Here is a 14,401-nt window from a genome sequence, read left to right on the forward strand (position 1 = left end):
ATGGGCTCTCATTCAGTGCCACCCCAGGTTGTTCCATGGTTAGCCAGAGGGTTCCTGTTAAATAGCTTTTCTTTCCATCTCTGCTCATCTGTATAAAATAAAACTAACCAGGGGATGAAGGGAAGATGGATCCAAAGGGAAAGTACACTTGATTTGCTCAAGTGCAACCCCTTTGGCAAAACATCACTGGTGGAAAGAATTTTCTTGGGTGAGTCTTGTTAGACAGCTTGCTCTCTCAGGACTTTGGATTAACCTGTCTCAGGATTTCCTGTCTCTACCTAAAGGTGTCAGGTCTAGCCTGAGGGTGGAATGCACTGCCAAGTTGTACTACCAATCAAAGGTGAATGGTGAACTTGAGGCATGCCAAGGGTATTGGCAGTTCCAGCAGTACGGAGTAGAAAATGAGAAGGGAAGGAAAGGGGAGCAGCAAGCTGCTGAGAAAGATATGAGCAGGAAGAGAAAGCAGGGCTCCGAAGGCCATGGGTAAGGACACGACGGACCACTGATGAGAAGAAAATGTCACTGTATTTCTGCTGTGGGTATTTGCCTCACAACAGAGGCTCATTTACCCTTGAAGATGCAGAATCTAAATGCACTACTGAAGTGCCACCGAGTGTCAATCCCGCATGTAACAAACATACGGTGGGTCTTCTCACTTCAAGTGATCCCAGGCCCTTCTCAGCTCTGGGTGTTTGCATGCATATTGGCACAGAGATGCACTTCTTTAATGATTTGCCACATTCAGGGACTGAAACCCCATCTCTGTCCCCTTGCAGAGTGCCCTCACTGTCATTTGATAGGATTTTGGAAAGCAGGGGTCACAGCATGTGGGCAGGGAGCTTCTGCACTCTTGCGTGTACCGTGGCATATACTCCTCACCTGCTTTTTCATTGGGGCCAGGCTCAGTGGCACTGAGACAAAGCGACAGAAAAGAACATTCTCTAAAGACATTTAGTCAGTTTCTCTGGTGAAACAGAAGCTGAAAACCACATTTTGTGCCCAGATGATTTTCAGAACCCCCAGAGCTTGGCATAAAATTACAATTCCTACTTATAATAAATGTGTGTGTGTGTGTGTGTGTGTGTCCTGACATAGCAACTACTTTAACAACTAACTTCTCCCTCACTGTATCTGTGCAAATAAAATGACCTCCAAGACCTCAGACTCCAGAAATTCCAGCCAGCTAGGAAAATCAGCTGTTTAAATTTTGTTTCATTTTGTTTAGTTTGATAATCACAACATTGATAATTCTGGCTGCCCATATTCTTATCACACTACTTTTAAACACAGATGCGTTAAGTGGCTGTTTTCTAAACAGAAAGGATTCCTAAGAAACATTTGCATGAGGAAGACTTCAGTCATCTTTGGTAATCATGGTAAGGAGCCTTGAAAAACTGACTTTACCATGGCAACGTAGGAAATGGCATCTAATGGTCTAAATCGGGCCCAACATGAATGTAAGTGCTAACATTTTTCCTGGTGAGTTTTCAGAGGTCTCAGTATTCTCATTTTCAACTAGAAAAAAAGCAAAGGAGAGTGATAGAAACAGATTTCTGAGTTTTGCCTTGCTGGTTTATTTTCTTCTATTAAGATTACAAAGTCCTGGTGTAAGTTTATTTCTCATGGAGAGAAACAGCTACAAGGTGAAGGAGTTATATGGGTCAAAAGAAAATGGGAGATCACATGACCCCTCAGATAGGACACAAACTATTAACAGTATAAAAACATGTGGCTGTTTGGGATGTGAAGAATGTGAGACAAAAATGCTACTCTGTGGTATAAGGGGTGTTTTATTTTCATTGATTCTCACGTGGCTCTCATCTGGGGTAAAGAAGGCAGCAAGAACTAAGGGAGATTGTGGAAAAGACCAAATCTATTTACTTAGAATAAAGATATTCAGGCACCTGAGTATTGGGTATAGGTTTTTGGAAGAAAGATGTATTTGTTCCAAATCTCTATTATTAATAGTCAAAGAAATCAGTTCAAACACCAATGATTTGACACCATTAGGGACATGACACTGACTCTGCCACTACTGGTATCTATCTCCTTGGGTACATCAGCTACCAGCCTTCTTCAATTTCTTCACTTAAGAAAAGACAGGAAGAGGGCTAGAAGGTGATATCTAAGTCTTGGCCCAACGCTCTCATCCTAACAGAGCTAGAAGGAAAATGTAGAGGATATTAAAATGACAAGGCAGATCTCTGAGTATGTTAGGTAGTTCAATGTATTTTGTTCTTTAGCTGAGAAAGTCTATTTAATATTTGTTTTTCTGCTGGATTACTGGCAACTAGTGATGTGAAAAAAAAAGACACCCCTTAAGAGGTGATACACTTCCTGACAGTGAAAGTGATGTGTAGCTTGCTGGCTGATTTTAGGGAAAATGATACAGCTGTGGCTCTCAAACATTAGCATGCATTGAATCACCTAGAAGGGCTTGTTATACTTCAGGCTACTGTACCAATGCCCAGAGTCCATGACTCAGTGGGTGTGGTGGGGGGCAGGGGGAAAGAATTTGTGTTTCTATCAAGTTCCCAGGTGATGATGATGCTACTGCTACTGGTCCAGGGATTAGTCATTGAGAACCCCTAGAATCCAGTTTGGGGAGGAAGGATGTTGGATGAGTACTGAGCTCCTTTTCCTGGCTCAATTTTAATCAGGAATTTTTATCTATCATTATAGATACGGATAAATAGATATAAGTTAGAAAGCTAGAAGCTGAGGTTGGACCAATGACTCAATAATCAGGTAGTATACTGCTAGTACTATTATTATTGATATTATTATTAAAGGCTGGAAGACATGGAAAATAATTCAGAATTACATAAGAGTTTTCATGAAGGCACTGCCATCAATATTTGCAGGGTGTGAAAATGCTAGCAGTATTCCTATCCTGAGAGGAGACCTCAGATCAAACATGAAAATGGATCTTCAGTAAAAACAAACAAAACCAAACAAATGGCTTATGGGACACCTCACAGTTCTGTTCTGCAGACACATTAACACAAACAAATGTCCAGTTAACCTCGACTAAAAACAAAACTCAGTCTGGTTTAATACCCTCTAAATTTGACTTCAAATAATCTGTTATTGTTATACAAACTAATTCATTTCCCCAAGAGTCACTTTAATATCAAAACTACTTTGTATATCTAGACTTTGTCTGTCTTCCACTTGCCAGTTATTCTCTGTTTTATCCAACCTCCACCCTCATCCCCTCAATACTTTCCAAGTCTACCAGGATCTTACTGAGGATTAACGGGGTTTGTTCTCTATTCCTCACCTGTCAGGTTTACTGCTCCATTTTAGTGCAGCAAAAAAGGAAAAAGAGAGGCTAATGTTAGTTGGCCAATGGTAACAAGAGTAACCATGACAACCAAGATTTAAGAAACAGTGCTCACAGGCGGGAACACATGACTGACACACATTAGGAAATGAGAGCATATCAAAATATTTGAAGGCCTCTAATCATGAAGTAAATGGAACCATGAGAGTACTTCCCTAAAAAAGGCATTTTTTTCGTGTGTGTTAATGGCACATTGTTATTCAACAGGCTACAAAATACTGCCACAATTAGTTATATTCCAGAAAGTGTTTGATGTAGAGGAAATTTTTCTTTTTAAGGAAAACATGTCATGAGAAAACTACCAGTGTTCATAATGGGAATACACCATAATCCCATATAAGAAATTTGTTCACTTAAGGTAAAAAATCTTTAGTTAAGAGCTATGTTATTCCTCTAATGATATACAATAAATTGCATTGAACTGCACAAAAATTTTCACAATGGTATAATACACCATGATGTCATAAAGTGGCAGAAATGATTTCTTCAAACTCCTTTTGACAAGTAAGGTTATCATCAATCTCTTTTCCAACAAAGGATTAAATGCATTTTCAGCTTAGGAAAAAGTAACACTCATCATCATAAATCTACAAAGCATGACCCAGCTATACAGCTGGGCTAATCCAGAAAGTATTTTATTACCAGCCATGGGTATGACAGATACTTTCCTAGTCAAAGAGGTACTGCTGTCTGTGAACAGGGCTAGCTCACCCTCATGTGATAACTGAGGTTGCTTAAGTAACCATGCTTTTTATGCAGTGAGTATAACCTTTACCTGAAATGAATTAATCTAAACACTCTCCACACTGAGGCAAACTGCCAAGTATTTAGTAAGTTCTCAATTGTGAAAATAAAGGTTGCCAAATCTACCTTAATGCAGACAAAATATATACCCATGTTGTTAAGAGTATCCGACTTTAAGATAATCTAGTCTATCTCCTCTCAAAAATATAAAACCCACATTTAAGTTGTATAAACACACACACACAAAGTGAATAATGAAAATTAAACATACTGGCTAATTCTTTTTATTCTAAATTTTAAAGCGATATACCTGGTATACCAAATTTAAAAAAAATTATATGTTTCTAACTTGCTCATTTTTTTATTAATGAGATCATTTGTGAATCAGTTGTAGGAAAATCTATTTCTCTGGATGAAAGAGAACCACTTAGTGAATTATCATTTTTGTATATTAAAAGTCTGTTGAGTATTCAGATGGGCAAATGCGTAGCTAGTGTGTGATTCACTCCCTCTTCTGCAGAAATGTCAGCCTTACCACACACATGCATATATATCTGTGACAATATTGAAGTTTGAAGGCTTTTGGTACTCATAAATTTAAATTATAGGCTAAGGGTTTTATTACAGTTCTTCCAGTCAAGGTGCAGGTGATATTGCATGGTGAAGTGAGTAAGTGGAGGGGACTGAGTTTGTTTACTACTATTTGACTTGTGTAACACTGATTATTCAATATCCCTCTGTGCCATGCACTCTACTAGGCATAAAGAATACAATGAGAAATACAATGGAATCCTTGAACTACAGTTTACAGGGGACAAGAAAGCCAAGAAAATGGGCAAATACATTAAGAGCATACACAAGGGGAACCTAAGGCAGCCTGAAGTGGCAGAGAGGAGAGGGCAAGGGGAAGAGCCCAGAAAGGCTTTCTATTCAGTAGGTGGTATCTTAGCTTACTTTTAAAGGATGCCTTAGGGTTAACCAGGCCAGGAGCAGTGACCAAGGGGTGAGAGGCCAGGCATTCCAGGCTTAGGGGAGGACCTATTCAAAAGCCAGAAGGCAGAATCCATCTGTCATTGTCCGCTGGGTTGAGCATGGTAGCATATTTTTTCACAGCCTCTCAAAATATTCTTGGCCGTATTTCTTTCTTTGATGAAAGTTTGGAAATACATGTAGGGTTGATACAAAAAGAGAAGACAGCAGAGGCAAAGCCACATAGCACACCCAATGCTGGCTCTCAGAAAAGCTTCAGAGCTGAATTCTATGTTTCAGTCATATCTACTCACAGCCTCACATATAAACATCTGGGGATGGGGATGGAACTTATTTCCTTTCCCTACAGTGTCCACTCAGGAGAGACTACTACTACTCAAGGATGTTACTTTTGTTTAGACAGTGCCTTAGAACTTTCCAACCTCCCAATCCGTATTTGCTTTTTTTCCATAGTACATAATAAATACTCCCCACCCATCTCAACATGCTTTTGCATAGAGTCAGGTGAACATTTCATTTTAAAATATTTTCTATGTAAACGATTGCTGGATAGTTCTAGAACCAATGACTGAAAAGGCTTATTTAGGTACAAGGTAGATGAATATCGAGGAATGTTCTCTTGCTTTATGGATTCTTTTACTTTCTGTAGGGGTGATGGGTGAAGGGAAACCTGGAGTCATATATAAAAAAAAACATACCTAACCCTGGAGGCAGAAATAATATAGTACTAATTCTATTTTAATGTCCTCAGATTACAGAACATTATTTAAAAGGTTCAACTATCTAGTCTACCTACTTATTTTGTAAATAAGGAAGCCAGGGCTCAGAGTGTCAGCACAGCTTCCTACTCCACTTAGCCAGGCAGGGCTCCGGATTTCTAGTCCAGTGTTTTCCTAAATTTTGCTACCATCTTATCTTTGTAGTTTACATTTTGAAATCATTGCACATATCACATATAGAAAATGAAATTAAAAAAAAAAAACAGTACAAGATAATTTGTAACACTGAAGACCTACCAAATATATTTTAATTTTCTGATGGTTCAGAAGCTACTTTAGGGCTCCTACAAAGCTTCAGTGATACTTTTTTGTCATTGAGTATCCATGCATTATAGGTTTACAAGTTACTAGATTAAAGACAAAGTCAAATAAATAGACTGCCAGATAAAAGGGCATATTATTTCCATATAAATGTAATTAATAAGTCTCAAAGTCTTCTCACACAGTGGGGTAAATATACTTCTTTATATGAATAAACCGTCTATAGGTACAGACCTACTCCTACTGCAATCTTTCTTGTAGGCAGTTGCATGTGATAAATGGGATTATCAAGATAATGTGAGGCAACAATATACTCACTCCCAATTCAAAGGGTTATTTGCATACAGGAAGTGAGATACTTTAATAATAATCATAATGATGATGATGATACATTCAATTCTGAGTCATTACCAATAACCTATGTATAAACTGAAAGGTGCCTAAAAGAGGGATGAAGTATTTATTATATAATTAACTTTGCTCTGAATCCAAGCTATAAAAGACACTATTCATTGACTATAGAAGATTTCCTCTTGAACTGCCTCATGATAATCAAGAAGGACATTGTTGGGTCTACTTGAATTTCAAGTCAGGAATGTTCTTTACTGCTGAAGCAAGCATTTCTATTTCAGAAACGCTTCATGGGCCTTCAGATGGTTAGCTAAATATACTTAGCATTCGAGGCTGTGTGCATTTCCCAACAATTGCATTAGACGATGCTTACACATGCACACACTAAAATGTCACTCTATTTTAACAGTCATAAAAATCTTTAAATATGACGATTCCTTTTGCAAAATTAGGAAAAATTGTAACTGAGTTGATTTTTTCAAGCATATGCAAATGAAAAAAGGAAAACTTAACTGTAAATCTTTAAAAAATTATCAAGGTCATAATCCTATTTCTACACATTTACATAACTGATTCACAAGTGCTATGCAGATCTCTGTTAAGTGGAATAGCTTAATGATAGCCAGATATAGCCAAATGAAACACAGCTTAAAAACATATTTTTAAGCATTTTGGAATGCATTTTGTCCATTTTGAGTAATCACAAATATGGTCTAGAAATTCAACTGTTAGCCAGCACTTGTTTTCCAATCTGACTGCCACAGTAGGAGTGATCACCTGAATAAATATTTCACAGAAGCAATTATAATTCTATTTTTGATTTTTTATTACTGAATTCTCACCTGATAATAAGTACAGCACATGAACAACAAAGAGTACCAGCTCCTGCTTGGACTCACATATGTTACTGTTGTGGGGCATGTGGGCACCTTGAGTTTCCTTCCTCTACCTTACGCAAGAGGCTCCTTACCATGCACACTTTTAAAATATGGATCAGGATGGGAAGAATGAAACCATCAACTAAGAGGAGATTTTGGTCTTCAATCACTTGTTTTTTCAGCTATTTTATTATATGGATAATTGAGTGATGGCAGTAATCAGGAGAAAAATTATGGCTGTTTCTTTCATTCTTTCTAACTCTAAAATAGGATAGGCAATTTAATGGGATATGGTTATGGACTTCTTTGTTTAATTTGTCCTTTCTTCACCTCAACCCTCTCTTCGCACTGAACAAAATGGATTACAGCTCCAAAGGAGAAAGTTTTTCAAAAGAGAAGGGGCTTGAGGATATTTTTTGAGTCAAGAGAAGAGATTATGAAAAAAAAAAAGGCCATTCCAGGAACATGAGAAGAACACACTTAACCAAGGAATTCAGGTAGAAATGAAGAGAGCTATATGCATAGGAAAGAAATCATGGAAATAAGATTATCAGATTAAGCATGTAAGCAAGAATCGAAGTGAAAACATTTTTATCTGATTTTGAAGGTCAAGGTTATGAGGAGGGAGGTGGGGAGAGAAGCAGAGAGAGAGGAGCTGTTTGAGAGTGGAGGGAAGAGATCATCTTCACAGGAGCATTCTGAGAGTTGAAAATGAAACAGGAAAATGGAAACAGATTAAGGTTTCATGAAAATAAAATTTGGATTGAAACAAAAGAAAAACTGATATAAAGGAAGACAATTCAGAATGAATGTTTAAGAGAATGTATGATACATATTAATTTCTATAATTTTATATACTTATAATTATCTGTTTTTTAAGTCAGAAATGATTTAGGTGAAGAAGAATTACTAATGTCCTCTTTCCAACTGACTGGGCAGTGACCCAGGGGAAAGAATCTTGCTCATATGCAATGGAAGCAGAAATAGGACTGAGTAAGAGTAGAGAGCAGAAAACATGTGCTAGATGTGGATTATCTCTAGTCAAAGACACTAAGATTGACATTTGGGAGCATAAAGACTGCAGCTTTATTTTTTTAAAAAAGGAAAATGGTATCTCACATGCTTCTGGGACACAAATGAGAATTCACTTTTGAAGATGTGGAATACGAGTGAGAAAAAAATTTGGGAAGGAGAACATTAATTCTCTCCCTCTTTTTTCCTTCTTTAATATTTAAGTTTTAGGTACTTTTGCTAAGTTTTAAGAAATAGCTACAGGAAAAAACATTCAGCACATTTGCACATTCGACTATGAAGTGGACACACTGTGCAATTTTGTAACACTGTCTCAAAAACCGTGTTGAAACAGAGGAATCGCCTCAAACAATCAAATGCAAGCTTGCATGGAATTACCTGTTTGTGAATGTACTATCTGACATGCCATGCAAAGCACTCATAATACAGGTAGTAGCTAGGGTCCCTGATGCTGGGCAACAAACTATACTGCACGCTGAATAGATTTTAAACAGGGCAGTCTTTATATTTTGTTCTGACTCTAATGGAAAGATTTTCTAATGCTGACGTATTTCTAAGATTAACCAGGTAATGACCAAAGGAGGATTACCAAGTCTTCAAAAACAAGGCAGCCCCCAAGACTGCAATAGAAATAGTGGGCAAACCTACCTTTTATAAAGAAGAATAGCTATGACAATGCAGATGATAAAGACCACTGCAAGGACAGGCCCTACAACCCAGATCAAGCCTTCTTCTTCATCTGTGATTGGCTGTGGATCCAGATCCATTGACACAACGGGGTCGGAGTAGGGACTGGTTGCATACATCTTCTGAGGAAAAACAGAGTCTGTGTTAGTTATAAACTAATGGCTTTCTAGTGTGTGTCTTTACTACTAGATGCAGCAAAGAGTCAGGACAGAGTGGATTTGATGGTGTGAAACGTTAGTGAAAAAAAAGAGGAGGGGAGGGAAATGAGAGGGGTGATGCATTTATAATTTATAGAGTGAAGTAATTATAGTAAAACCATTTTTGATGGTATAAATTACTCCATATATACTTTTCTCAGTGAGATCTGTTTGTAGCATATTAAATGATCTTATGAAGTTAGTAACCAGTCACAAAATGTTCCTTGAACATTTAACATTGTGCCAATGCACTATGTGCTATGTGATAATCAACAGAAATATTAGTTCCTCAGGACATTATTACCCAGATAAGGAGACCACATTTTTAAATAGTAAGCATTTATAGAACAAAATGTCAATATTTTATTAAATGTTAAATTTTTTAAGTGATCCTTAGTACTGTGTATTAGCTAGAAAATGAAGGACAAACAATGGAAAAAGTCTACGACCTCAAAAATGAAGTCCAATGCTCAAATTATAGAGGCAAGATGATACAGCCTTCTAGAACCAGAAGTTTTAGAACTTAAAAGAATTTATCAATTCCCATTTAATTTTATTATAGTTACTGCTTAGAGGTTGGTATGATTGTTCCCAATAGATAACTTGCTACAGAGAAAAGGGAACCCTTCTACATTCTTGGTGGGAATATAAATTGGTACTGCCATTATGGAAAACAGTATGTTTGTTCCTCAAAACATTAAAAATAGAACTATCATATGAGTCAAGAATCCCATTTTTGCACATATATGCAAAGGAAATAAAACCACCATCTCAAAGAGATATCTGCAGACTTGAGTTCATTGTAGCATTGATCACAGTATCTTAAGACATGGGCAAAACCTAAGTATCCTTCAGTGGATGGATGAAGAGAATGTGATACACACACACACACACACACACATATAAATAACGGTCAGCCATAAAAAGAAAGGAAATCCTGCCATTTGTGATAACATGGATTAATCTGGAGGGCATTATTTAAGTGAATTAAACCAGACAGAGAGAGACAAACACTATATGATAATCACTTACGTGTGAAATCTAAAGAAAAAAAAAAAGAAATAAAAAAGATAAGATGATTCTATAGAACCAGAAATTAGAATTGCATTGCCAGGGGCTAGAGGGAAATGAGGGGGAAAATGAGTTGTATGTAGGTCAAAGGGTACAAACCTTAAGTTATAAGTTCTAAGGATCTGGTGGACTGCATGGTAACTATAGTCAATAATATGGTGTTATATACCTGAAAGTTGCTGAGAGTAGATCTAAAGTAATCTCACAACACACACAAAAAAGAGTTAACTGTGAGATGATGGACGTGTTGTTTATCTTGACCTTGGTAGTCACTCCACAATGGATACGAACATCAAGTAATCATGTTATGCACTTTAAATATACACATGATTTTGTCAGTTTTTCCTCAATAAAGTTGAGAAAAAAATATGTAAGTTACTTGGTGAAGGGATGGGCTGAATATCTATGAATATTGTTACAACATCCTGTTTTGTTCTATCCTATTTTCGGCCACCCTGAACACTGTTCTCTTGACTCTACCCCCTTTTAAGGTCCAAGCTTTTCATTTTCCAGTTGACACCAGTCCACATCTACAGGCTGCCTCATCTGTCCTACCACTCCCTTAGGTCTTCTCACTCCAGCACCACCGCTGATCCTATTCCTTTATTTGCTAAATTTGTCATTATTCAGTGCAGGGCATATATTTTGAATTGATGTATGACAAGCTCAACCTGGGTTAAGTAGTAAATCTGGAGAACACATGCCCCACTAAATGTTTGTATGTTGTTTTTCCTTCTCATTTTCCTTACAGTGCATAGAAAAAGGACTGACTAGATTTTCAGGTTTTCTAATGCATCAGAAGAAGATAAAAACTCAGTATATTTCCCACCTTACCTTCTCAGAAGCAGCCAAAAAAAAAAAGAAGGTATGTGCAGTGTAAGGAATTACACAAAGCACTTGGCGAAGACACTAAATATCCAAGAAACGTGATTCTTTATGTAAGCATAGTTATTTTTTTTTTGGTTTATACTTTCCCCTCTCCATTTTGTAGGTCACACTCAAATTGCTCAGTAAACAGTAAGGAAAACTCACTGATTCCAAGTTCTTTACCCAGAGCCTTTGAGATAATCTTGGTCAGCCAGGACAGAAATATAAGCAGAGGCTTTCCCAAAGTGCATAGATTCCCAACCCAAATCAGGAAACAGCAACAAGGGAATGAAGAGAAAAGAAAACCAAACCATAAAATGATACCAGCTTCAGGAAAAGTGTAATTCGCTCAGGGTATGGGAGTAAGAGAGAAGATCTCATCTTTGGTCATTCTAAACCAGTTCTCTGATATTCCTAATAGGAGGCAATGGATTGAGGAAAGCTAGTATCTGGGGAGAAGAAGGGGTGAGAGTTTCTCTATGCCAATTATCAGTCTAATCTTAGAGAGGTTAGGCACTTTGTTAACAATCACTTATGAAAATGTGAGGCTTATAAGAAGATTATACCACTGCTAATATTACACAAGTTGGATGCAAGTATACAAGTCTCTTCTACATAATAGATACTGGCCTGAAAACACATAGGAAATACCAAGGACATGCTGTTAGCTTTGAGAGTAATGTTAAAAAAGATGGAGAAAAGGGGCACTTCAGATAATATATTTGAAAGAAAATACTACTTGTACAACTGATGGAAAAGTGAAATGACATACCAGGGGAAAGGGTAGACTTTTCATCAGTGGTGATGCCTTTAACATTAGTGGAAACATTTGGGAGATACTAAAAACTAGAGGTTCTGACATGGTATAATCAGCCTGCAACGATCTAATGAGATCACTCTGCCGAATTTTCTCATCTACCTCAATGATCTAAATGTGCTTTCTGAAATGTCTTAGAGTCATTTTCTATCTACAAGTCATTTTAAAAAGAAAAAGAAAAGGAAAAGATGATTTCTAACATTTCATTCCCTTGATGTTCTGCCTTAAAACCTTGAACTAGAAAGAGAAAGCATATCCGTGAATTAACATTCCAAGAAGCCCAGCACTTTGTTTTCAAATGACATTCTGTGCACAAAGGTAAACTAGGCAGAAAGCTGCCTTTGTGTTTTGATTTTCCACAGGGGAATTCCTTCAGTCATTTGAAGAGAAGCCCCACTGCACATGCTAACACCTGTTGCAGAAAATCTTCAATACACCTTGGGCTTCTTAATATGGGAAAGGATGGGCTCAACTGAGTTGCCAAGCCTGTCATCTGTAGGCTGCTACTAGACAGACACAGTGCAGAATATGTATATTAAATGTTGATGTGAACTGCCACCTCAAAACCCATCACCCTTCCCATCTACAATTTCTTTCCCTCTCCCTTTTTTTAGACATTCAAAGCCACTGAAGCATAAAACAGCATAAGAGCAAGATGAATTACATAAAAGATGACAACTCATTATTTAGAGTACTTTAAGAATTCTCTGTTTTATTGAATTATTTTCTAACTTTCTTGTATTTTCACTGATAAAGTCACTGGTAAATTGCTATAATTAAAGAAGCCGGTTGCTCTTGCCTTTTCCTAGCTAGAACTTCCCCATGAATCTGGGTAGAGAGCACCATGGGCTCACAGGCAGTTGAAGGCGAATGAGATGCAATAACCCCCATCAATATTTTCACATATCTGGAAATACAGTATGCTTAATTGCAGAGTTGTTATTTCCTACTGTAACCCCAGAGGGCTGATGTCTATTAGGTATTATGCAAGACTTTTTTCTTTTTTTTTTGAGGATGGTTATTTTAAAAGGATGAGGAAGGAGATTTGTAAGCAGTGAGGGCTACCACCCTCCTATTGATATGTGTCACATTAACAGTCTCAAGAACCATGCCCTATTATTTTAGCACTTCATACAGAAGTGCCCCTTAACTCCCCATCATTAGAGACACAGCCTTGTCTGTAATGAAATCTCAAGCACATTTCTCAGCAATGTTCAAAGAGTAGGCATCCTGTTATTACATATAAGCTAATGATGGCTCACGAGGAATAATTAAGATGGATATACATAGGTATCCCCAAATAACGGTATTTTGGTGAAAATATCTAAGAATCGCATAGGAAACAGATACTATCACAGTGAACTTACAGACTCTGTGTGCTCCATCACTGCTAACACAAAGAAGACATATTCTTGACCACTTTGGAGTTGCTTGTTCGTAAATCCACCATAATGTTTGTCATCCCCCAGGGTGAACTCAGTGGGAAGGACATCAAAGTGAGCAGCAATATATGGCTTTAATTCAACTTCTCTTCCATATCGGACACTTCGACGTTTCCTAGATATCTCTTTAAGCAGCTTAAGGAAAGAAAGTGGGAAACAGAGAAGGAATGTAAACAATAATCATCCATCTTAATGACAGTATAATGGTAGGAATTAATTCAGGACTGGGAAAAACCCGACTATAATTTGTTCACATTTCATGTAGCATCTCAACATCACTAAGTATCAGTTCTTGCAAATGCCTCTCTTGCTGTGAAGGTAAGACACTAGACTGCTATTACAAGGCCCAGACTAGAAACACAGGGCAAGTAGGTCCTTTACTGGTAACTCACACTGTTCACCCTAATGAAATCTTCTCAAAGGGAAAAGCACATTATAACTTTTTAAGAAAAAAAGTCAACTTGATTCACAAAAGCCTACTATGCAAGTTTTATTATTATTTTTATTTATTAAATGTGTAGTAACCCAGGGCCAATTAAACGTTCAAATATGACCAACTTTTTGGAGAGGTTAGTAGCATTTTAGATTGTTTTTAGTAATGAGATCATTTATGTGATGCATATGCCCTCAAATCAGCAGAAATAGAACCCAAAGACCAATTTTCAATGGACATATATAAAGTAGACATTGTCACTCATTTAACCGTTTTTGGCTTGACTTGGCTCCTTGAACCATCTGGGGTATGATTCCTCACATGTATCATGGCATCAATTTTTTCTGGAGCTGCTATTTTCTGGAGAAGTTAGTTTTCTTGCCAGGTGATACAGACAGGGGAGATAAAAATTCATTTTTAATATCACCCTGAAGAAAACAAACATACACATGTACATACAAATCCTTCATGTATTTCTAAAAGCAAAAAGTAGAAATTATGTTTCA

At 37.2% G+C, this 14,401-nt stretch overlaps 1 protein-coding gene across 26 annotated transcripts in view; it reads right to left on the reverse strand.

The window, feature by feature from the left end:
• Window positions 1–14,401, reverse strand: part of PTPRD (protein tyrosine phosphatase receptor type D) — a 1,529,902-nt gene that overhangs the window by 117,679 nt on the left and 1,397,822 nt on the right. For 19 of the 26 annotated variants that reach the window (XM_057498671.1, XM_057498666.1, XM_057498665.1 and 16 more), the window contains 2 exons: window positions 13,388–13,597; window positions 9,030–9,190 (listed from right to left, as the gene is read on the reverse strand). In XM_057498671.1, coding sequence (XP_057354654.1) covers window positions 9,030–9,190; window positions 13,388–13,597 — 371 coding nt within the window. The remainder of the gene's footprint in view (window positions 1–9,029; window positions 9,191–13,387; window positions 13,598–14,401) is intronic. The other 7 variants (XM_057498672.1, XM_057498670.1, XM_057498664.1 and 4 more) reach the window with 1 other exon arrangement.

The sequence above is a fragment of the Manis pentadactyla genome, chromosome 3, assembly GCF_030020395.1.
Source record: "Manis pentadactyla isolate mManPen7 chromosome 3, mManPen7.hap1, whole genome shotgun sequence".
Taxonomy (NCBI): Eukaryota; Metazoa; Chordata; class Mammalia; order Pholidota; family Manidae; genus Manis; species Manis pentadactyla.